The following is a 25365-nucleotide window of genomic DNA, read 5'->3' as shown; positions in this document are numbered from 1 at the left end:
ACCCACACCTGCTCCAGACCCCTTCCTCCCCCTGCTAATTTTCAGCATCTGCTGTTGACACAGGATTTTGCTCTTAGCAATGGCACTGAGCAAGCTGACCCTAACCAGGCAAATAATTTGTGCATGCACTTTCTTTCATATGTCCAAGTTTTTCCTACTAGAACCACAGGCTTGAACACTGGCTAAATTAAAAGAACCTTTGCAGGACGGAACCCAGGACCAGGACCTTTACACTTTCCTCACTCCCTTTTAGGATGGAGCTGTTGCAATGTTAATTATTTCAGGGTTGAATTTTGCCTGGTGCACTTTGATCAAGTTAGCAGAATAGCAAATGAGTTCCACAGTTATTTGATTCCCATCATAAGTCTTCACTCATGCCTCACCTCACCTTGCACTAGCTGAACAGCTATGCAGTCCTAAAAATTTTCTGCGTCAAAGATGTTAAAAGATAGTAAGACTAGGAGACACAACAAACTTTTTCTGCCAACTAATTTGTGAATAATTTTGCATATACAAACATGGATGCAGTTTACAGGAACCAAAAGTCATCACAGTCTTGATACTTTCCCCCTGAATTGCAGAATTTTAAATAACCTGGATATCTCGGCACAGTCCCTGAGGCTTTGTTTCCAGCAGGACATGACAGATACCACCGCATACGCCAAGCATGTAGTAGATTTTATTAAGCATAACTTTGGTTCTAAGTATTCCACCCTCATTCTCGTAATACCTTTAGTTAAAAACAATTATACAAGAGCAAATACAAAAAATATTAAATTATGAAAACAAACCCATTAAGGCTCCCTTTTTATATTTATATATATTTATATATGTACACTCAAACAAGTGCAGATATTAACAGAAGGTTAAAGCCACAAAAATGCTAAAAAATTTACTACTATCAAAAGCAAGAGTTTTAAAAAAGTACAAAGTGATAAGTGAGCCATTCTCAAATCACTAAAGTATTTGCCAGATTACTTCAAAACCCATATAGCTAAAGGGCAGATGAGGAATTGCTTACGCTCACTGGCAAGCAGTTTCTTACTTGAGTAGTCGCACAGGACACTTGTGGTGTGACTAGTTGACCACCCATTTAAGGGTTGCCCATTCTAGCCAAATCCTGACTTTGAAGACAAGCTTTTGCCTGTCAAGTTGACATGAAGGTGTCTGGGATTCCTAGACTAAAGGGTGAGCAGAATACAAAGATGTTCTAACACACATGTTCATGTTCTGTTCACACAGAGAATTAATTCCAACTGAAAACAAAAAGCTACTTCACGCTGTATGTACAAGAGAGTTTTCTGGCCTCCTGTGTTTCAGAAAGAGAAACTCTACCCCGAATCACAAGCTAACATGGAGAGAAAACAGAATGCCTTCAGCCTTGAAGACCCCAGTCCAATACACCCACTGAATCCAAAGAGAGCTCCTCATCCCCCACCGATTCTGGTGCCATTCAGATTACACCAACTTCATTTCACTGTGCATGCATGGTAGGATTGCCATGCTCACTGAGGGGAAATGGCTGAGAAGAAATGGTCTGGCTCAAGCCAGAGGAGGGTTTCCTCACCAACTTCTAGACATTTCCATACTGAGCAGAAGGTTAACTGTGGAGTGGAAACCAAGAGGCATGAAGTTTGGTAGGCTGGGAGCAGCAAAGATAAAATATGAGCGTAGCGTGGAAGGCCTGTATATAGTGCTGTATCAACAACATGAAACAAACTCAATCAGTGCAAGTGTTTGAATAACGTGCTGCCAGAAGGGAAGATTCGCTCTACCCAGAGGAAGAGAAGGAGAGAGGGAAGAACCTGCAGCACTCAGGGTGTTCTTTTGTTGAGAAAATACATGGAAGTCTTACGTTTGGCCTTTGTCTTTTGTACATCCATAATCTGAACAGTCTGGTAGACCATCTTCACATTTAATCTTCTAGACGTGAGTCACACTGCAAGTCTAAATCAATGGCAATACACTTATCACAACTCAATTTACTCTCAATCTGATTATGTCCTCATAAAAAAAATGCCTGGATCTTGACAAATTGCAGTTTGTATCTAGGAAACAATTCTAATTGTGAGCATTTTGTCCCAAGTGCTATGCTGAAATTGTATTTAAAACATCCAGTACTTACAGGAAAGCAAAAGGAACTAAAAAACAAACCAACAAACCCTCCCCCACCACCTTTACAATACAAACACGCCACTGTTGATATTCATAAAAAGTGTTCTCAAACAGTTATGTCCAATGTAATTACAAAGTAGAAATTATTTCGTTTAGCATCCTAAGGCAAAGACTAGGATTAGATCCTCAGCTGATACAGATGAATACAGCTTCAGTGAGAGCTAGGACTGTGCCAGCCAAGGAAGATGAGGATTTCTCCCCAGATTCTGAAGATAAGATATCTGCACCCATTCACACCAGGTCAGAATCCAATTCTATAATCCTACATGAGTAATATGTTCCCCCCTCCTCATCCCAGGCTTTCCTGGATAACTAGTAGTCATAAACATGAAGAATGAGATTCTGCCATCCCTGTGCAAGCTGAGGAATATTTTATTTAATGGCAAGTCTGTTGCCATTTCAAACAAATTGCCAAAGGGAAAGGCAGAAGGTGACAGAATCAGACCCTAAGACTCAGTGGTAACACACTTCCCTTCTTTCTTGAGGCTAAAGGAAAGCTAGGATAAAATGAATTTCATTTTACGCCTCACTTTAGGGAAAAAATACTCATTTCAGTAGATCCCAATGATTGGTTTGGTCTGGCTTAAACACTGCTCTGTTGCAGGAACTGCAACAATTTCCTGCAAGCAAAGAGGAGGAACTGATGGCAGATCGGATTCCTGATTTCAGTTCCAGCAAATGAGTTTAAACACTACAAAGTAATGTGTTAACACTGTACTCAGATCAGCGTGTCCTTGGAGGAGAAAGGCCACAACAGCAAAGTAGGATTTCAAAACACAGAAAGTAGAAGACAGGTCATTTTGCATTGAGAGGTAAATTCACAGGTAGCGCTGCACAGGCCTGTACACAATGGTGTAAGTTTAGAGACAGAGATAAATCAGCTTCTGGATTCTCCCTGGTGACAGGATCATCATATTTCTGCTCTTTCATAGCCCAAATTCTACATGCTAAACAGGGATAAATGGGCTTTAAGGCTGCTTAACTTTTCACTGCTGGTGAATTTTAAGCATTCTCATCTTGCCCACACCTGCCTATCCTGGTGGGGATGGACAGCAGTAATCCACATACCTCGTAGCCTCCCAGATTTGACAAAAATTCCAACTAAACACAAATTATTGTGTGATATACACAGGCTGTAGGTCTAAATGGAGGAAATCTACCCGCACAGCAAAGCTTCATAAGATATCACAGGAAGATTTTTGTTCTGTTTTAAAGCAAAATATAATCTGTGTATCTCCACTAAACTAGGATCACAAGAGATAAAGCAGTGCAATACTGAAGGAGTTTCTCTAGTTTCCCTGGTTAAAATCTCTGAGTAAGCACATCAGACTGGTCCATGACACTGAACTGACAAATGGACTCTTTATCCATTGATCTTAGGACTGCATTTGGCAAGTCGATCTGTTTAAGGTACTGTCTTTTTAATCCGCACGTCCCAGGAATTGAAAATCTCATCTTCAGTAAGTGTCAGCTGGATGCTGTTATTTTCCCTCTTGAGGGGCAAATTTGAGACAACTGCAAAAGCCTCTCTCTGTAGAAAAGCTGGAAGTCTAAGCTGGCGCTGGTTCTAGGAGTCTGGTGCTTCTGTTGCTTCCTGGACCGTCCTCCTCAAGTTGCCCTTAACTTTGACAAATTCAGGTGTATTTTCCTGCTCTTCCTGTATCTTCTGTTGCTCCAGCTCCAGCTTAAAAGGGAATCACATGTAAAAAAAAGTATATAAAACAGATCATGGAAATACAAGACAAAAAACCGAAAGGTTTCAGTAACTGGCCATGCAAAACTTTTTAAACTGTTTCCTTTCTTTCTCTCATGTAAAAGATAAAGTTGCATTTCTTTGGGAGTATCCATTCTCATAAATGATAAATCTTTTCAAATCCTTGGCTCTAGCTTGTTCCAGATGTCCACCTTTGCCAGATGGACAAAACTCTGCAAGCCTAGTATGAGAACAAGATGAAGCATTTTTTAAGAAATTCTTGGACATCTTCATTAAAGAAACAAGAACAATTCCCTTCTCTGGCTTTTACAAGAGGACAAGGACGAATGTGCCTTGTGGGAGAACACGTGCAAACAGCTACTACTGAGCACACTTGCAGAATTTATTTCTGAGGGTCTGGGTATGGATTTCTGTATCTAACTTGAGCCTCCTTTGGCGTATCTGTTTTGTCTATCACAAAAAGCAATTAAAAAAAAAAAATCCTCCTTGGACCTTAGTTGTTCATTTTTGAGAGCCAGTTCAACTTAAATTTTTAACTCAGTTGGAGCTCCATGCAGACACTTGAATTTACCATGTGAGGTTAGACACTGCTCTATGGGGAAAAGTTACACAGTGCCCGTACAGAATGTGGCTTACACATTGCACAGAACACAGACTGCATAGCAATCCTCAGTGAAGGCAGGTAAGTTGACAGGAAGGAAGAAATGACCCTTTAGAAAACTAACAAAAGCCTCTGAAAGGACTTTTTTTTTTTTTTTTAGCAGACCAAGGTTTCCCTGATTAATGGGGACCATGTACAGCTCACCTAAATAATCTCTCCTTTGTCTCCGGTTCACTGGCAAGAGACATGCCTTGTTACAATAAATCATGACAACACTGCTCCATGAGTCATGTTGTCAATTAATGCCATTCCTGTGATGTTTACCAAGTCACAACATTGTTTGCAGTGGGCAGGCTTTTCCTATTCTAACAGAATTTTCTATTCTACGTATGTCCTTGGATGGCTCAGTTTCAGATCACATCTTCTCACAAACTGAACTATTTGAAGCTGGGCCTTTAAGAGCAGAAAGGAAAAGTGACAGGATGATGCACTTAAAAATAGAATAGCTTTCTCCCTCCAAAAATATTTCTAAGCCTAATTAAAAAAAAAAAAAACTATAATAAAACCCTGAGAACCTAAATAACGATTGGATTACACCTCATTTTCAACAGAGTAATTATTTGGCTTAATTGACTGCCATTGAGAAAAACAGGAGATACTGTTTTAAAGCATTAATTTATTTAAAAATAAACGCAATGCTTGATGCACATTGACTTCTTTGATGAGGCATTTCACTGTACGGTTTTTTCCTTGCAGGTACACGAAGTGCCATAAGAGGCACAGAAACATGTGGCTGGCCCTGTGCCTAGCAGTAAGCCTCACCACAGCGAACTCCAACTCCACACCATCTCCATACTCAGGGTCTTTTCCTTCATTTGAAAACGCCAATGGGTTCACAAGTTTTAAGGCTACAAAAGATCTTTTTAAAGACATCTAGTTCCTTACATAACCCAGGCGAAAAAAATCAATTTATTTTTTTATTCATTAAGCATCCACTAGTCTTGATTGCACTACAGCCTAACGAACATTCTTAGTGGATCATCTCTTAATCATCAGACTATTGAAGTTGACTAATTCACCACAGTTTCAGTAGTTAAATAAGGTCAGTGCTCCACATGTATTCCTGTTGCCTGGTGCAGGACTCATTGGACCAAAGGCAGACACCATATGTAGTTCCTATACAGTAAGACACAACAAATAGCTAATTGTAGAGTGTGATTTGACTCATCCTAAAACAGATTATCTGCATTAGATCAGAGGAAACGTGCCAAAAATCAGTGGCTGCTTTTTTCCTGTCTACAAAGGGAGCCTCAGGTGAGTAGCTCTGATGTAGATATGTAAAGGTAGTGTTATTCCCCATCTTACCTGCTCCAGTTTCTGCTGCCGTTTCAGTAGCTCTATTTCCAGGTCTGATTTCTTCTTTTGTGCTTCCTCTTCTTTTTGTTGTTTAATAACTTGATCTCGTTTCCTCTTCTCCATCACCTTCTGTAGCTCTGGTTTGTTCTGAGGTGCAAGACCCCTTCAAATTAAATGGGGGGTGGGGGTGGGGTGGGGAGGGGACAGGGCAGGGAAGAAAGAGGTCGGTTTTAATTAGAAGAAATTCACACAGAATTGTAGTTGGGTTTTCTAAAGTCAAGTAGTTGTCTATTTAGATACATTGGAATATAAATAATTAATTGAAAGGGATAAAATCATGTGAACATTTGCCCGGTTTCTAACCAAAACCCTAAACTAGAATTTAAGCCATGTTATTACTGAGGATATATCCCTTTAACCTGCATGCTAATGTTTCTCCTGTATAATTCACTACTTTAACTTTTGTCTTTGGTCTTCCCCCTATTCTCTCAATTCCAGAAGAATGGATTAAAAAAAGCATCACAAATCAAGACTCTAGCAGCACTAGAAACAGATTTTGGACCAGAAGACTTCCCTTGCTGGTTGCTAACTCAGAGATATTGTGTTCAGAATGTTCTATGCAGGGTATTATGCCCACAGAAGCCTGCATGGACAGAACTAAAAAGTGGTCTCTATATTTTGTCACACTGCTCCTAGAAATCATGGATTCTGTCCTTCTTTGAAAATGTGAGAGCTTTACCAGTGCTTGGCTGCAAAGCTACTTCTCGTGAGAGCTCCCGGGCTGCACTCAAAATTACAAAGAAGCTAAAACAACAAAAATCCAGAATAAAAAATGTTGCAGTCACCTTGGAGACCAGATGAAGGCTGGAGGATTCTCCCTTTCACAGGACTTTAGGTACTACATCAACTGAATGTTTCAAGTCTGTTCAGCAAAAATTGCTTTCCAAGCCAACTACTCTAACACGAGAAAGCTTACTCTTTGGGAAGATACGTGACTGACTTTATACAGGCACACACAGAGATACACATGCACTTCTACTTCTTTTTGTGACTTTAGCTATTTCTTTTATCTCTGTTATGCTATGATGTTTTCAGAATTTGCTATGATAAGATTCAAAGCTCTCCCTGTTACTCAGATGTGAGTGTCACTTAGAGCAGAAAGATCCAAAATTTGCCTTTGTTATTGTCATCTCCCCTGTGAAGACTCTTAAGTGAAAACATCCGGCATTAAGTTTAACAACCATATTTTATTTGAACTTTAAGAAATTCAATAATCTGAATAAGCTTTCATAAAGCGTATTTTTACCCTTCCCTACTTGCTATATATCTGTGGTTTCCTAATTCTTCCATAATACACATATCTGACAGCATGCCAAATAATACATTAAAATGCCATTTTATGGTGACATCTATGAATGACTCCATATATTATACAACACACTATCCCTCTACATACCCTGACAGCAAAATCAAATATTTAGCAACACCAAATGCTGTTCCTTATTTCTCATAGTAGATCTCATGTCCTGAATGCAACAGAAGCTACAAGATTGTGTTAATATTTTATGTTTCATGCTATTTTAATTACATTTTAACACATAAAACCTAAGTCAGGCAGCGAAAAGCTGGAGTGATTTTTTATTACTACTACTACTACTGGATCAGTGAGAGCTGAATCAATGAAAACTTCCATGTTGGCAATTTGCAATCAAGACAGCCATGAACCAGAGGCAAGCTGCTGACTAACATTACTCATTCCTGATTTTTTTCAGTCAGGTTGTACTGTAACAAAGCAGAGGCACAAGAGATGTGCTGTAGCTATAATTAAGGGGACCTTTAAAAGATACAGGGAAATACAACCTCTCAGTCTAATCAAGTGGGGTTGGTAGCCAGGTCTGTAGCACAACAACTCTAACATCAATCCTATTTCCATTCTCATATGTAAAAAGGAAAAGTAACAAACTGGCAGCTACTAGATTAACTGGGAGTCTTGTATCACCTCCTAGTGACTGTTCTCATTAAATAAAAAATCCTAAAGCTTTGATATAGAGTGCTATAATACAGGTTAGAGCTGATAGGGTTAAAACTTTTGGCAGGGACAGGACCAATACTCTGCAGAGCTGAGGTTGACCCCTACTGAGTAAAAATAGTTTAAGTGACCAGTGCCTTGAGGTACCATTAACTGGATCTTTGTTTGCCCAGAGCAACTACCATTTCTGCAAGGAAAGAACTGCATCAGTTCAAGACCCAAGAGACATACAGTGCTCACAGTAGGCATGCAGAATGATCAGACCAGCACTGGCTAATATCTTCCAAGATCCAGAAATGGCTGTTCAGAGCTGACTGGTCAAAAAGTGAGGCTGCTGGTGCCTACACTGAGTCTTCACAATAAAATAAAGTGCACGTTAAGCAGACTTCTCTAAGAGCACTACAAGTCCTCCATACATATGACAGTTTGCAGTAACAAAGCTGAACACAAGCCTAATTTCTACATTACCTAAAAGCCTCATATCAGAGCTACCACAGTGGCACGACGCACAGAAAACTATCCCTCTTCTCAAAAATACCAGTTTTTATGCTGATGAAAACCCTCCAAGTATCCAATTTCTGCACCAATAAATAAGAATCTAAAATTAACAGCTGCAGCTAATCAAAATCACAATAAGAGAAGAGTGGGTACTGAAGACTGCACAACTCCTCTGTGTAATAGGATATTCTCCTAGAAGAAAAGAACTCCATACTATTTAAAAGTGCTTTATGCTTTCATAAACTTAAAAGAAAAAAACAGCCTTAATTTATTGCAGACTCCACATCCTTTAGAATAAAATCATAAATTGGGAAACTTCAACTATCTTTCTTTCAATGAATATAAAGTTCTTGGTGCTAGAAACTGACTTTGATGTCTAATCCCATTAACAAAAAATAGGACAAACACCTATTTAGGCCAGTTTCTTCCAAATCAGTTGACATTTTATAAAACATTTCTACTTCTTCATCACTAAAGAAATGCTGTATTGTGTATGCAATTCATTTAGAATTAAGTATCTAAGCCCAGCATTTCTGAGGATTTTGCTATTACACATAGAAAAGACCCTTTCTCCCCTCAAAATACTACCCTGCCAGAGAGAAAGGAAAAAAAAAAAAAAAAAAAGTAAACTTTCATAATGTGACTCTTCCTGCCAAATAGAGAAATCCAGTTGTGTTGAAGTAGTCAAAGCAATAGTTTCCACCTCTCCTTTATCAAGGTCCTGGGTCTCAAAAAGCCTGAATGACTGCTACCAGCAACTTTATTCCCCACATCCTTGCCTTTGGAAAGTCCACTTGGGGTGGCACCCAAAACACACCAAATCACTAATTATATCATAGTTTCTGTTTTTTTAAATGGAGGAGCATCAACAGGTTTGGTGGCTTTTTTTTCCACCATGTGGTCTGGTGGTTTTCTTAATATGTTTTCTAAATAAGTATTCCATTGTTGAAGAGATTTAATCACAGAACTTCTGCTATTTCTGGGCCAAGTGCCTGTGCCTCTGAAGTTGATGAAATGAAGTTCCAGTTATTTACATCTTTAAAAGCAATATATAGAACAACAGCTGTGCATCCCATCCCTGAATGCAGGAAGCAGCATTTGCATAACATACAAAGAAACACTTGTGCAGCAGCAGAGCAGGGGGCTGACTATCACACTGCATTGCAAGAAAGATCAAGTAAGTAGAGAACAGTTCCATGTGAAATAAAATTGATTATTTCTTCGATTTAGAAGTGGCCTCACAAACTCAGTGTGCTGGGAACAGTGAAAACCCACAGATTTTACCATCCTGCTGGTAATAGCAAAATTTTGTCAAATACTTGATAAAGTTATGAGTTGAAGACAAATTACAGTGCCCAGGTAACCAATATGAAATGTGATGGGGAGAACTGAACTGCTTCCTCTTGAAACTGGCCCCTTGCAAGTATTCACAACAACTAAGTGAGAAGTCTTTTACAGCAAGCTTTTGCAGATCAACCGAAATTCAAACAGAAATCCACAGTTAAGAATCAGTCTTTTCATCCACAAGATCTGAATCAACAGAAAATTTCTGCTAGGTTTCGGGTAAAACATCATTTTGATGAAACTAAAACTCAAGCTGTGTGTTTGGGGTGGGAGGGTGGCACAAGTGATTTTTAGACTCTTACCTTTTCTGATTCATTAGCAGCTCTCTATGGAGATCCTGATGATTCCGGGATGACTTCACAGGATTAATTAATTTCTGAGGTCTAATTAACTCAGGATTGTCATCATCTATGTAGTCTGGTTCAGCCATAATCTTTCTTGGAATGGGATATGGATCTTTGGGTTCAGTGTCCTTGTTCACAGTATCTGTAGAGGGGAAAAACTGCAGTAAACCTACATTGAAAGGCTTTTAAAAGAAGTATTAAAACATAAAGGTAGCATATTACACTGGTAACAGTTATGCTTTTCCTAGATAAATTTTGTTTGCAGTAAGTAAAGGCTCTAAGAGCAAACTTCAGTAGCATCTTTTTAAATAGACAGCAATTTCACAGCAATATAATCTCCAATACCCTTCATCCACTGACTTGGAGACAAATTCCCCTTGTTTTAAGAAGAACTAGACAAATAATTTAGGCTAAGTGCATCAAGAGCCCTATTGATTTTAATAAGCCTACTCTGATGAAGGATTTTTAGATCAGCAATATGGAGAAACTAAAGACATTTTAAATACTGACTATAATAAATACTACAAATGTGTATGAAACCCATATATCAGTATCATGCCAGCTATGGGGAAAACACTTTCTGTGAATAATCCCTGAACTGTACTGTACCAAGCAAAAGCTTCCGTGTAGAAATTGCCAGATCTGCAGTTGTTGAGATGGGGGACAGATTTCTGAGTGGAAATGTAGTGGATAAAAAGCTGGGTGAGGTTGTTTTTTAAAGGCCATATTTCATCCAGCGAGAATCCACTGATCTGAAGGCAATGAAGTCTGGAAATGTGGTATTTTCCTATTCTGCTACAGAGAACATATCTATACACCAAATCACAACACTTTTAATCAACAGCTGACAAGTAAACTATAGTTATCAAATAATTTATACATGACCATTCATACCCCCTCCCATTAAAAAGTCTCAATTGCAAAAGTTCAGCATCCAAACCAAAGCCCATTCAGAGCAATTCTGCCTCCATCCTCTGTCGTGGAAACCTGCACGCAGAGTCTGCAATTATCAGTTCGATGAAACATTGTCCCCTCAAACAGACCCCCCCAAAAAAAATCTCACAGCATGTGGGTTTACAGAGATGAATCAATGGCACATGAAAGAAAAGGCGACAGACCTCCATTAGCCTGACTGGCAGAACAGCTGAATGCTGCACCCTGTACGGTATGGAGCTATGAGACAAATCAGAGAATCACTGGGATTTGCCACATATTTTCCAGTAAAAGCTCAATATGTGCTTTAATTTAGATCTCACTGTTAACAGCCCTCCCCTCCCTCTCTCACTCCACAGGCTGTAAAATCTGTCTAAACTCAGTCTCAGTTTAATCCCTAAACTATTTTCTTTCATTAAGAATCTCATATCGTTGCTGAGGTCCGATTCAAAACCCACTCGATATAGTGGAAAAATTCCCAGTAATACTTCAGTACATTAATACTGAACAGTACCACCATCACCCTGCTTGGGCTGCATGTGCACTTACAGACGATGCAGCAAAAAGACAGGACTAAATTTTCAGCGGATGCAAAGAAGCCACTCTGGATTTGAATGTGTCTAACAGACCTGGCACAGCCCTTTCAGCTTCTTTGTTTGAATGGATGAGGTGAATTGTCTTTTATTGGTGCTACATCTCACACATCAAGTTTCTATGGAGAAAATCCAATGAGAAACAGCTTACCAGTGTGAGCTGCTCTCAGGGTGGCCCCTGCATTAGTTTTTCAAGGCAAGTTTATATGTAGCATTTTTGAACTCTGTGGGGCTGCTAGTTCTCACAGAGACCTCTGAAACTAATATAAAAATTGCCCACAGTTCAAAACTCTGTAAGTATATTGCTGTACATGACATAAACCTCTTACTGACATTGATCATGCAATAAAAATTCTCCCATCACCCCTTTAGAATCCTTGCTTCAGTCAAGCAACCAGCTATCACCACACGTGCCAAATATACAGGATCATTGGAAAATTGAGGTCAGAAGAAATTTGGAAGATTTCTAATCCAACCTGCTGCTGAGAGCAGGAACACCTATGAGATCAGACCGGGTTGCTCAGGACTTCACCCAGTAAGGTCCCGAAGTCCTCCAAGGCTGCATGGCCTCTGTGGGCAACCTTGCTCGCCTGTCTTCATGATGAGGGTCTTCCTTACACCCATATGAACCTCTTGTTCCAACTCATGCCCACTGCCTCACCATGGTGAAGAGTTTGGCTCCATCTTTTTGCTACGTTCCTCCCAGGCACAGGGGGGCTGCTGTTACATCCCCCCAGCCCTGCCTCTGCTCCGGGCTGAGCCAGCCCAAGCCCCCTCAGCCTCTGCCACAGCATCTGCCTCCCAGCCCCCAACCCACCAAGGCAGCCCTTCGCTCAACTCCTATCTCAAATCCCTCACAGTTTAATTGCATGCCATATTAAAAAAAAAAAAAAAAGAAACCAAAACTAAATCCCCTCCAAAAAACAAATCACAGCATACTTCTCAACAAATACCACACAGCACCATGCTGTTAATAAAAGGTGTATGGAGGTCTGTTCTCTTTATCATGGACAGTGAATAATCTAGCTACCATTCCTTTCTTTTTCTAAGTAAGGACACAATCATACTTCCTCAGTGTGCACATCAGGCTTATCACACCTAAAACAACTCAAATGTTACATATCCAACCTTCACGCAAAACAAACCTGCTCTGTAAATACTTGTTTTTCTGTACTCCCCTAACAGCTCTGTTGCATTGGTGGGGCCGAGTCTTCTAGAAGGAATTTATCATGGACAGCTCTCCATTAAAGTAAATCTGAAAATAACCTGCTGCTTCATCAAGACAAGTCTTCTGTTTGCTTAGGCAAAGATGAAAAACATAGAATTACTCTACAACTGCCTGTCATAAACAATGTACTATTTTTTTAACACGAGCCCTTGGAAAACAATTTAATTCAATCATTCCTCAGAAAGTTTGATATAATATTTTGCAGCACGTAGAATTGCTTTTGGCAAGCCTTTAAAATGAAGTCTATTTATTCTTCTTTCTTTTGTCCCATCTCTATTTTTAAAAACATGTATTCAACTCGGAGGTCAGGAATCGTGGTTTCCTAATGTAACATGAACTCTACTAGCAGCAAACTTGAATGAATATAACTCCCTTGGGAACTAAGACGCTTTCTGTGTGTGATTAAGCTGCAAATGACTTTGACTAGGATTTCCAAACAGAACCAGGGAAATGAGGCACCCAGTTCCGACTCGGTGAATCCTCTCACACCCTTTGCAAACCTTAGCTTGGCTGGAAGCCATCAACCTAGTCCTGTGGAGTCACTGTGTAATATTATACACAAGCAATATAATTATGATAATGGGATTTCCACCCACACCCTTTCAAAGCAAGCATTTACAACAGCACAGTCAAGTTTCACATAAAAAGGAAACTGAGGCACAAAGGATTCACCACACCAACAGCAGACAGGAACTGACTTGGCAGTGCAACCCCAGAGTTTCATTCTGAGATTCAGGATCACGCAAATAAACCAACCAAGCTCTATGACAGAATCCCTTAAAAGTCCTTAAACAAAGTTTAATCAATGTTCAAGCGATAACAATTAAAAAAATATTAATTCCATGAGTATCTAGTGCTCATCACCACAAAAGTCATAACCCATAAAGATGTTTTCAGATCATCACTAGGCTGCAACAGTGGGGCATGAATAATCCAAATAATCACTTAGCAGGAATATGCTGCCTTAAGAGCATCCGAGAGGCTCCTTTTAACCATCTGCTCTTACAAGATCAATTGAGAATGCACAATCAGTTTCTGTTTCCCCATTACTTTGCTCCAAAACAAAAGAGAGATTGGGATTCAGGGGGTGTTTTAGCTGAGCTTGGCTCAAGCTTAATGCACCCACTAATTTGGCAGGTGCTTCCCCAGTGCATTTGCTGAATTAGCCATTGCTGCACAAGCAGCACAAAAGCATCTATCTTGTTCTGCCTGAGTAACTCTCACATGACTTCTTACCTACACCTGGATTTTCACTGGGAAGGAATAAATTTGGGATCCTGAATGCAAGAGGAAATTTAACTCCTCAAACAGAACTGCGAAGCAATTTCAATATGCCACTACACAAAGAAAATGACTCTGTATAAAAATAACTTCAAGTATTCTCTCTCTCAGACAGAGGTTTAATGTTTTCAGATACAAGGATGCTCTTCGAGCAATCAAGAAGTACCATACTGGTACCTCTGTCTTGGAGAGCCAAGACTAAGTCGTCACATACTTGCAATTCTCTTATCTATTTTCCTTGGAGCACAAGTAACTTCAGGGAGAATGGAAGAGACCCTTCAAGGTGATTATAGTGAATAGATACAACTGAACTGGGGTGTGTCAGAAGCACGCAAGCTACATTTGGAAGATCATGTCCAACAGACACATTTGCTTCCAATGTTATTTTTTTTTCTATTTATAGAGAGGGTTTTTTTCAGCAAAAGTGCTCTAATGGTAGTAACACTGGACACACATGTACAGAGAGCTAGACAGCCACTAGTGTTTTTAACAGATTCAAAGTATATCTTAACAACACCGGATTAAGGGTTCAGCAGCTGCCAGAGCTTTTGCTATAACAGGGTTCCCATAGGTTCCTCAAGAGAGGGAAGTTCATGCCAAAAAATACTTCATGTTTATATGGCATTCAGGGAATTGCATTTATTTTCTATTTGGTATTCCTCATACCAGAAATCACCCTTTACATATGGAATCTGAATATAAAAATTCCTGTGAGACACCACATATTTATAGTATTATTATACATATATATGGCATTTTCACACTGCAAAAGATTCCACAATTATTTCCAGCTGTGAAAGCAGAGGTAGAGTTGAGGCCCCTTAAAAAGCAGATAAATAAATGCTTTAAAATATCAATTAACATCAAAATAATAAGTAGTCCAGGACCCAAAAGTTACATGATTTCCTTTTTGCCATAATAAATTCTTGAATTAATATCTTCCACAGAAGCATTAGCTCAAACACTGAATACCTCCTGAAGAAGATTTTATTCTCGAAAAGCTTCAACATCTGTTCCGAGCTGTACTGTAAACCATCAAACGTTATTTTTTAAGACTTACATTTTTAGCTCTTTAAACTACTGCGTAGACTTGCGGTTTGTTACAAGTAACCCAAAGGCATTCTTTGAGAAGAAATATGGTTTTACTCTCCCCCTTCCGATTTTGAGAGGAATCGGAATAAAAATTCTTCAGCATGTCTCTGCTCAGATGTTACTCGACCAGCACTGCTTCGCATCGGCCAACTCGGGTGGAAAGCAAAAAAGCTACTTAAATGCAGAGTGTGATTTCCAGGCACCATCTCAGCACTGTTTGCACATGAAAGCTCACCACCACTATCGTTTTTATCTATATGCTCTCAGGGCAGCAAGAGGCACTTGACTAGAGAGATTTACCTGATTAATCCTTGATTATAGATATCATTAATAATTTTCCACAGTTCACCCTTTAATTCAAAGGAAGAGCTCCTGAGAACAGAATACAAAATACACTTCCCAGCCAAGGTTCTCAAGCCAGCGACCGTCCGAGGAGTTTAGCTCTTAATCACACTGCCTTTTGTGGCTGAAAGGGGTGACGGGGTTCGGATCATGGCAACACACCGCCAGGCTGCCTGTGGAGGGAGAGGGAAGGACCAGAGAGGTCCTGGTGGCTGCAATTCCTCCCAACCCCTCATGCTTTGTTCAAAAAGGCTGCCACTTTCCAGCTACAAGAGTTTTGCTTCTAGATCAGAAGAGTAGAGCATCTTCATCTGCCTCAAAATCAAACACATTTAGGGTAGTGTGTACCTACTGTGTCACAGGGATCACTCATCAAATACCATCCTGTTACCAGATTACTTACTACATTACTGTTGTTAAACAAAACATATTCCGTCAGACTTTTAAACCCTTTGGCAGGCATCTGGCTTTTCTTTATACTTTCAGCCTTGCCTTACTGATCTTTGGCAGGCTATTTCATCCTTGTGTGCCCCAGCTCACACACATACGAGAGAAGAGCATCTTAGAAACCACCATGAGCTTCTGCAAGGCCAATCTTGCTGCCTCTTGTCGTGCACTTTAAAATCTTCAGATCCCATCAGACAAAATGAAGTAGCAAGACTGAAAAATTTCTGTCCATGCTATGCCAGAACAATTTAACTCAGTTACCTTCCTTACACTGGTTATCATCAGTTAATGACTTCATTAGTTGCATGGCTTCTGAAAGACTGACAGACCTCATAGACAACAAGCAGAAACAGAAGGAAAATACTGGCTTGCTGTTAACCAGGAGGGGTGAGTTAGTCACCAACAAAGCTGAAAAGGCAGAGGTTCTCAACACTTTCTTCACCTCTGTCTTTACTAGCACTGTTGGGCCCCAGGCCTTGGGAACAAAAATCCAGGTCAATGCAAACACAGACCCACTGCCAGTGAAGGAAGAGTTGGTATGCGAACTATGACAGGAGCTTGACGCTTACATATCGATGGGCCTGATGTCATCCACCCAAGGGTGTTAAGCGTGCTGGCTGACGTCGTTGCGAGGCCTCTCTCGATAACCTTTGAGAAGTCATGGAGATCAGAGGATGTCCGAGAAGAAGGCTTATGTCAGCCCCATCTACAAGAAGGGCTTAAAGGAGGATCCAGGAAACGACAGGCCCATCAGTCTTACCTCAATCCCAGAGAACGTTACGGAACGAATCCTCCTGGGGGCTGCCACAAGTCAAATGAAGCACGTGACTTGGAAAAGCCAGCACAGAGGCACCAAAGGCAAACCGTGCTTGGCAAACCTGATCGCCTTCTGTGACAAAGTAACCTTCTCAGTTGATGTGGGTCCAGGGGTGGACACTGTCTACCTGGATTTCTCCAGGGCTTTGGATACAGTTCCCCACAGCCTCCTCCTAGAGACACTGATGTGTTATGGTCTAGCCAAGGGCTCTGTGCGGCGGGTGGGGAACAGGCTGACAGGCTGCACCCAGAGGGTGGGGGGTATATAGCTCTGTTTCAAACTGGCAACCTGTCACGAGTGAGGTCCCCCAGGGATCAATATTGGGTCCAACGCTGTTTAATATCTTCATAAGTGATCTGGATGACGGCATCAAGTGCACCCTGATGATACCAAACTGAGTGGGGAAGTGGGCACTTTGGAAGGGTGAGCCACCCTGCATGATGACCTAGAAGAGTGGGCTAACAAGAACCTTATGAATTTCCACAAGGACAAGTGTAGGGTATTGCATGTGGGCAAACATAATCCAGGAGCGCGGCACAGGCTGCAATCTACCTGGCTGGAGAGTAGCTCTGTGGAAGGGGGCCCAGGGGGACAACAAGCCCTATAGGAGTGAACAGTGTGCTGCAGTGGCAAAGAAAGTCAACAGTGTGCTGGGTTGCATCAAGTAAGGCATCACCAGCAGAGATAAAGAAGTCATTATCCCGCTCTACTCAGCACTTGTCGGGCCACACCTGGAATACTGCGCTCAGTCTTGGTCCTTGCCGTACAAAAACAGCTGTGGACAGGCTGGAGAGAGTCCAGAGAAGGGCCACAAAAATGATCAAAGTACTAGGAACCCTGCCATGTGAGGAAAGGCTGAGAGAATCGGGTTTGTTCAACCTTGAGAAGAGAGGCTTAGGGGAGACCTTATCACCATGTTCCAATATTTAAATGGTGGCTGCAACGAAGATGGAAACTCTCTTTTTACAAGGAGTCACATGGAAAAGATGAGGGGTAATGGGTACAAGTTACTCCTGGAGAGACTCCAATTGGACACAAGAGGAAAATTTTTCACGATGAAAACAATCAGCCATTGAAATAATCTTCCCCAACGCTGGACACTTTTAAGATTCAGCTGGACAGGGTGCTGGGCCATCTTGTCTAGACTGTGCTTTTCCCAAGAAAGGTTGGATCAGATGATCCTGGAGGTCCCTTCCAACCTGGTATTCTGTTATTCAGTCACTGACTTCTCTCAGGAGCAAGGGTGCCACTTACTTGATCAGGGCAGCCCAGAGCAACCTCAGTGATGTCAAGCATATGGAAAGAAGCAGAGCTTGCTGACTACTGAAGCTGTTCCTGTTGGCACTTTAGAGGATATTAAAATGAACTAAACCACTCAAAATCTCAAGGAAATCCAGCTAACGCTCATTTTCTTCACTTCAGTACTACTGAGAGTGTAATGTCAACAAAGCACAGATAAAACATCCACTAGATGAGAAACCAGAAGAAAGAGGGTCATTTTAAAGATGTTTGCATTGGCACTGATACCTAAAGGGAGACAGAGTGCAAGATTTGGGGCAGTGCTCCACACTGTTACAATTCTCTCAAATGCAAAGAGGTACTTATGGCTCTCATTCAATTTAAACACCACCAGGCAGCCTCTGTTCCTGTGCTTTGATGTTCAGTCAAGTCTTGGGTGCTAAGGGAAGAGCCTAGATCCCCCCAGAGGCCGAGGGCTAACAAGCAATGCTGGTGAGGACAGAATGGCTGATTCCTCCTGGTCTCTAGTCTACTTGGAAAAGAGATGCAGAAAGGCATAAACAGCTTTAAGAAAAACCCCACCTTCCACTAAAATCACCAGGCCCAGCGAACAGAAATTTGTATTAATCCAAAAGAAGTTTCCCTCAGGCTGCAAGATCTGCTATGAAGCTCTCTGTCACTGTCTTTGAAACCAGCTGAAAGTACCAGCTCTAAATAGTTGCATTTCTTTCTTCTCTTGCTCATTTAAAATGCTGAGGATCAATTCAGCTGTGTAATTAGAGGTGGAAGAGGACAGAAAGAAAGTGCCTCTCCCCTCCTACCGCAACAGGTTTCTGCACAAGGCAGACTGTAAGTGCTGGGAGAGAAGGAGATGGAGACCTTTGTTCACCACCATACACAGAGACTAGATCCTGTTTTTGTCAGATGCAGGCAAAATTTGGATATAGACCTTTCCTGAAAACTTCTTAGCATCTGATTTTTAATACAGGCAGTGGAAAAACACAGGATGAAGACTACGACACTGAACAGCACCCATCTTCCCGAAATCCCGGTCTATGTTCAACCCGCTGTGACACCATGGTTCCAATCGGAGACTAACAGCAGATAAAACTGACTATGCCTCTTACATAATTCTCTCTTCCAAGAAGTCCTGCGTGTTTATTAAGGACTTATTATTCTTCATTCTCATTTTTTTCAGGTTCTTGTGATTACTGAAATCACTGGACAAGCTTGGGCATGCAGAAAGCCATTCCAATGGCAAGGAGAAGACCCAGTGTTTTGGACACTGCTCATTAAAAAGGCCCTTAGAAACTATATTCCCTTCTTCCTGCAGAACATCATGTTGTGCACGCACACCCCCGCCTTAAAAGAAATAAATCATGACTAGCAAAGGCAAGAAAGTGACTATATTTCTGTTTTTCATCAATACACTACGTAGGTAATTATTACACCACAGTAAACATGACTTTCAGAAGATCACTGAAATTATGCCTCCTAGGAAACGCACTCCACAGCACAGTTTCCAACTAGATTAATCCCAAAAGGTAACTAGCAATTTATGTATACATGGGTCAACAGTGATCCATATGAAAATCTGAAATGATGCAGTTTTGAAATGGATTTTAAGATTAGAAAAGCAAGTAAGATCAGTTATACTCCCTGCAGCTACAGTGCACCATCAGTGTTCTAGATCAGTCAGTTTGGACCACTAAATTAAAAATAAGGGCAGGGTTGGTTAAATCAAATTTAACTACATTAAAATGTGTGATTTTATATGAAAACTGAGCTTTGATTCAAAATCAGAAGTCCAAAGAGTCAGAGGAGTTTCTTCAGGACTTCACTGTTGCAAATGTTAAGAACTATCAAACAGTGTCACCCAGTGGTAAAGGACTTCCTGCAGACAGGAACAGAGTAGAAAAAGTCAGGGGGGGAAATGGGGAAGACTGACCCAAATTTGCATTTATATATAAAACCACTAATCTTAAAGAACAGACTAAATCCCACACCATTTTATCAGGAAGTCTTACTTCTAAGTCATTCTATTTCTGAAAACATATCAGCAGAGGACAGTGATTCTTCACATAGAAAAGGTTTAACACTAAAGAAGTGTATTTCTGAGGGAGAGGGGGAAATCCAGAGCAGCCAGGAGCCTCTTATTGATTGGGAGAGTGGAAACATTTCAAACACTTGACTTGAGATGCTTAAAAGGTGACTGGTGAATCTTGAATGCTCTTAAAATCTAGTTCACAGGACTTCAGCAAGATTCTTCCAGGGAAGAGAGAAGCATATCAGTGGTGGTTGTTTCTGCACTTGTTCTGTATTTTCATCACAAGATCTAGTGGGCAAGATGATAGAGTAATGTATGTCCCAGTAAGGCCAAGAAAGGTCCAGGGAAAAAAGAGTGTAGGTCATACTCCAGAAACAGAAATCCTCTTCTGAATGCTATGATGATGACAACAATGATGGAGGGTCCTAGTAAATGTTCAACTGGACAGACGTTTATGCCAAATATAAGCCAAAAAGAGTAAAATGACCTTTGATATATGTGACAATTTTGGAGCAAGAGGCAGGTTCCTTGAAACCCATGTAAACATGATTGGCATAGCAAACAGTTTTCTTATTTATAAAGAAAATAGGAAGTTAAAAAGCAAATGGAAGAGGAACATCTATGAACTGAAGAACATGCCCTATATTGAGGCAGTTCTAAAAGTTGTGCTTGTTTCATTTTTAAAAAGTGAAGATTAATACCAGGCTGATTATCCTATAAGCAACAAGCTTAACAATGGTTTGAGAAGTTTCGATGACTCAAGATTGGGACTACAAAACAAATTCCTAAAATAAGGCCCACACTTTTAAAGTGAGGGGAATAAAACATTAGATTTAGTAAAAAGATTTGTGTTCAACTGCATGGAGAGACCAAATTACAGGATCATAATTATCCCTTCTAGTTTTACAAATTTATAAATCTGCGAATGCAATTAATAAGTGTTTGCAAGGGGGTCAGAAGATTAACATCTCTGCATTAATCAGGTAGTTATGCATTCAGAAGCTACAGCAGCAAAAATGAGACCAAGCGACCTAAGTATTTCACATGCTGCCTAAATTACACCACGCTGTAAATCCCTGAGTCTTGCTGATTGGAGCATAGCGGGGTGGGTAAACCTCCAGATTTTGCTTCGTGCCATGTGCTGTTCCTTAGGGCACACCAGCATCCTGCCTGGAGCCACAGCACAGCACGATTTGCTGAGCTGTCAGGCCTCCCCTCCTCTGGGTGTTTCTGAATGACAACTTGAAAGGAATTCTACCACTCGTAAAAGAAGCCCATTTTCAACAAATTTAAAAACACCAACATAATGAAAAACACACAGGCCACTGCAGCTTGCCAGCTTCCGAAATATATTCATAGGTAGTTATGTACAAGTTAAGTACTTCTTCAGACCAGGCAGATATGTATCAATTACCTGCCAACTCAACAACTCAAGTTCCCTTCATTTTCTAGGAAGAAACCCCTTTCCTAGGAAGGAGAAAAAAAAAAAAAAAAGAAAAATCTGCACTAGTAAAGATTGCTTTTTTCTTTTCTCTTTGGTGACAAACAGCTCAGAGCAAGCATCCAACCTCTGTTTTGATTTCTTAACACAAGGAGTAGCTTTCCTTAGAAACAGAGAAAAGGAAACAAAAAGAAATAATTTTCTTAAACCTATTGCTACTCCAAGCTAACACACTCCCAGCTTACTCACAGGAAAGAAATAAAACCTTCACCTCAAGGAGTTAGTCTTGGCTCAGGCAACTACATCCACATTCCAGCCTACACTGTGTCCACAAAGAGACACCCTTCCTTGCCCAGACGTGTTTTATCGACTCTCAGCTGGCAGAGATGTATTTTAGGTATGTGGCTCCTCACTACAACTCAGTTGAAAAGGACACCACTACAAAGGCAGGGAAGAAAGACCTGAAGGAAAAGGCAAAAACAAGGAGACCTGTAAAACTGATGACCTGATCTTCCAAAGGTGAGGTGGAACAAGAAATTAGAGAAGGCTGTTCCATGCCGTACTCATGACCTTAACCAAAGGTATGATGCCCTAATGGTTTAAAAGGCATGAGTGGGTGTAAGAATGTATGTCAACCAGAACAAGCCTTCTGGAAATGTATGCTACAGGAGGCAGGACATACACCATACAGGTTTAGGACAGCCAAGCCTGATATACTTGAAGCTATTAAACTACAACAGTGATCAACAGGAGTCCTGCAAAGAACATGACATGCCACAGACCATTTAATGGAACATCATCTTCTTACTGTTTAATGGAAGAAATTAGAGTTCTGAAAACCAAGAATTTATAGAAAACAAAATCTGAAAAAAATGTTGACACTGGGTCACATCTGTCAAAGCTGATGACTTTTTACATGCTCTTTATGAGCAGCTACAACCAGCAACTTCTACTGCAACCTCAGAAATGGGGAAGCTCTGACACCAGGGCAGGGCTGAGTATCAGTACACTGCACTTAAAATGGTAACACAGCCTGCTTCACTTCTCGGACAGAACAGTGTTGTTTTCCAAATAAGCTTGCCTCCATCTGAACAGGATATTGATGTGTTGCTCGTACAACCAAGTTGCCTTTGGCCTTTTAGTCTCCCTGGAATGAAGAACACAGAATGTCAACACCTAAAACAAAAGCAGTCACACAGGCTTAGCATGTACAGAGGGGAGATTTTAGCTTATACTCTGGCAGAAGAAATTAAGTCATATATGGTGACACAGGACTGTTTCTAGGATGTTTTCTACCTCATCTTCTTTTCTTGGTTTTCTTAGAAAGGCTTGAAGAGGTTCAGGAAGGGAGAAACAGACCACCACTCCCTAATCTCTCCAGAAAGGAACTGCTCAACAAATTCCAAGTAGTTAATGAAGAAAAATAAGAAACTACAAGGATGACCCCAGACTCTCCACAAAGGGATTGTTTGTTGAGCTTGTGAGCTGGGGCCAGGAAATGAATTTCCTACAATTGTTACCTTTCTGCTTGACAGACCACCTGGAAGAAAGTCTCAGACTGTCCTTCCTCAGCAGCACTCATGAAGGGGGCCAGCCATGCCACTGGAGTAGTAGGACTGCTCAGCTCTGCTCCTCGCATCCTTCTCCAGGGCCTGTGAGAGGATGGCTCACTTTATGTGCTACAGAAGTGGAACTGAACTGGACTTGAACTGGAATAACTCTTAAGTACATAAATTGAACAAGCAAAAAAAAAAAAAAAAAACCACCTCAGTAATCATAAGAGGCACTAGAGGGATCTCCATCAAACTGTTAAACCACCTACACCCCAAAGAGTCACACACTAGTTCACAACGGTCTCATAAAGGAAAATCAAATGTGTGTATTCTTGTCTCCTCATGCTCAATAATAGAGAAAAAAACTTAAAGAAGCCAAAAACCAAAGGACTGCAAAACAACGCTCACATAGAGCCAAGAAAGGGGCTGAAAGTCTTTGTTGTTAGATGCCTGCAGCAGAGAAACAAAAGCAGTTTTAGGTCACAGCTTGGCTCTTGCTAGTCAAGGTTCACGAAAGCAGCGTACAGAGCTTCCAGAGAAGTGAATGCCATTTGTCATTCACATACAGACAACCAGACGGCCACCTCTCTGAAAGAGGGTGCTGTCAGCCTGAAGAGAAAAGGGTTTGAAAAAAGCCTTCTCACAAGCCTTGGAGCCCTCTTATTAACACCATCTCACAGGTGACTCAGCTTACTTTGTAACAGGCAGGCTGAAAAGCCTGTCCCCTGCCTTCGGTTTTAACAGCAGCAGCTTAATTAATGCGATGAATACCTATTGATGGGCTGTCATAACCGCCAATTGCCAGCTGCACCTCTTCCCGCCTGGAGCCAGCCCTGTTCTTTGTTCCTCTGCTGAACAGACAACTTGGGGTGTTCTTAGCACCTGCTGGGCCTGCACTGAAGAGGGAAACTTTCAGGCCAACAAACTTTATATGCTGGCAATAAACTGCATGTTAAGGACTCCTTAAAAACGTCACCATGTGGTGTCCCCAGCAGGATATCATCTTACTATCTCAAATTTTTGTAGAAGGAGGGAAGAAACAGGAAGAAGTGTTTCTGCAGTCTTCCTGCTCTCCTTCAATAGCTAAATGGGCTATTTTAAAAAGAAGCAAATACAGAAAAATTAAAATTCCAATGAGCCTGTATGACCCCCATGTTTTTGAAAAAGCACACCACACCTCTGTTTTGCAATCAGAAGACACTCCAACAAACGGTCACGGGTGAATACCCAGCACGCCAGTGAACACATTGTGCTGTGTCACATCCCAGTGAGCACTTGCCTTTTGTGTTTCCTATCACTAAATTAATTACTAGTTTTCTCCATGACTGCATAACTTACAAAGACATTATGGATTTATTAGAAGGAGAGGAACTGGCTTTGTGATCAGGAGTGAAAGGGGAATTGGTATCTGTGCAGGCATCTCATGCAGCAAAGGTGGTCTGCAAATGTGAGCACTATTTCTAAAAAATCAAAGCAGGTGGAAGCCCCTTTCCTTACTGTAAATTCTTAACCTGTTACTAATCCCATAAATCTGAGTAAAACAAACTAACCTTCCACAACACTTTCAAATATTTTAACCCAAGTTGCTCAAGTTCCTACATACATCACAGCTTGTCCATTGTCTTACAACACAATCACTTTCTCAACCTGCTTGCTTAACAAGTAGCGGAGGATTCCAGATTGCCAAAGTAGAGAATTAACATTTGCTTTGTGTCCTTGATTAGACAATCATATTTTGCTACGATTCACTGAGGAATTATATCTTAAAACTGCAAAAAAAAATACTGAGCAAGGGGAAATCATCAAAATATAAAGTAGGACCTGTTCATTATAATGGGCTTGGGCACAACAGGAGCTCACTCACTCAGCAGGAAAGCTGCCCCGTAATTACAGCGAGAAACCGAGTCGCGACAGAAGAGAGAGGCTCTATTCTCAGCTCTACCAAAAACTGGATTTGTGATGCTGAGCAAGTTGCTGAGGCTTAAATTAATCTGGAAGAGGCTGTGGTTGTCAGCACAAGAAAACATGTCGGATACCAAACACTGAGAGAGCAAGGCAGGCTTTTCTGTATGAGCAGATCAGTAAGAAACATCATAAATTACAACAACACTATGCTTTGTTCTATTATAGGCAGCGTTTTGTCAAAGCTTTTGGAGCCATTTCATGTTAAGCACTCTTTTTTTAGGATTGAACAAATGCTTGTTTTAGAATCAAGAGGCAAACTCCAAATAGGTTATTTGCTAAACGAAGTTTAGAAAAATTAAATCGATGATGTTTAAAATAAGCTAAAA

At 40.8% G+C, this 25365-nt stretch overlaps 1 protein-coding gene across 2 annotated transcripts in view; it reads right to left on the bottom strand.

The window, feature by feature from the left end:
* Positions 1 to 657: 657 nt before the first annotated feature.
* Positions 658 to 25365, bottom strand: part of FAM107B (family with sequence similarity 107 member B) — a 63277-nt gene continuing 38569 nt past the window's right edge. For both annotated transcript variants that reach the window (XM_042793055.1, XM_032985867.2), the window contains 3 exons: positions 10020 to 10203; positions 5856 to 6009; positions 658 to 3859 (listed from right to left, as the gene is read on the bottom strand). In XM_042793055.1, coding sequence (XP_042648989.1) covers positions 3743 to 3859; positions 5856 to 6009; positions 10020 to 10147 — 399 coding nt within the window. In that variant the 5' untranslated portion in view covers positions 10148 to 10203 and the 3' untranslated portion in view covers positions 658 to 3742. The remainder of the gene's footprint in view (positions 3860 to 5855; positions 6010 to 10019; positions 10204 to 25365) is intronic.

Source organism: Tyto alba, unplaced genomic scaffold, assembly GCF_018691265.1.
Source record: "Tyto alba isolate M040663 unplaced genomic scaffold, T.alba_DEE_v4.0 Super-Scaffold_2, whole genome shotgun sequence".
NCBI lineage: Eukaryota > Metazoa > Chordata > Aves > Strigiformes > Tytonidae > Tyto > Tyto alba.
This window is presented reverse-complemented; position numbering and strand designations above follow the sequence as displayed.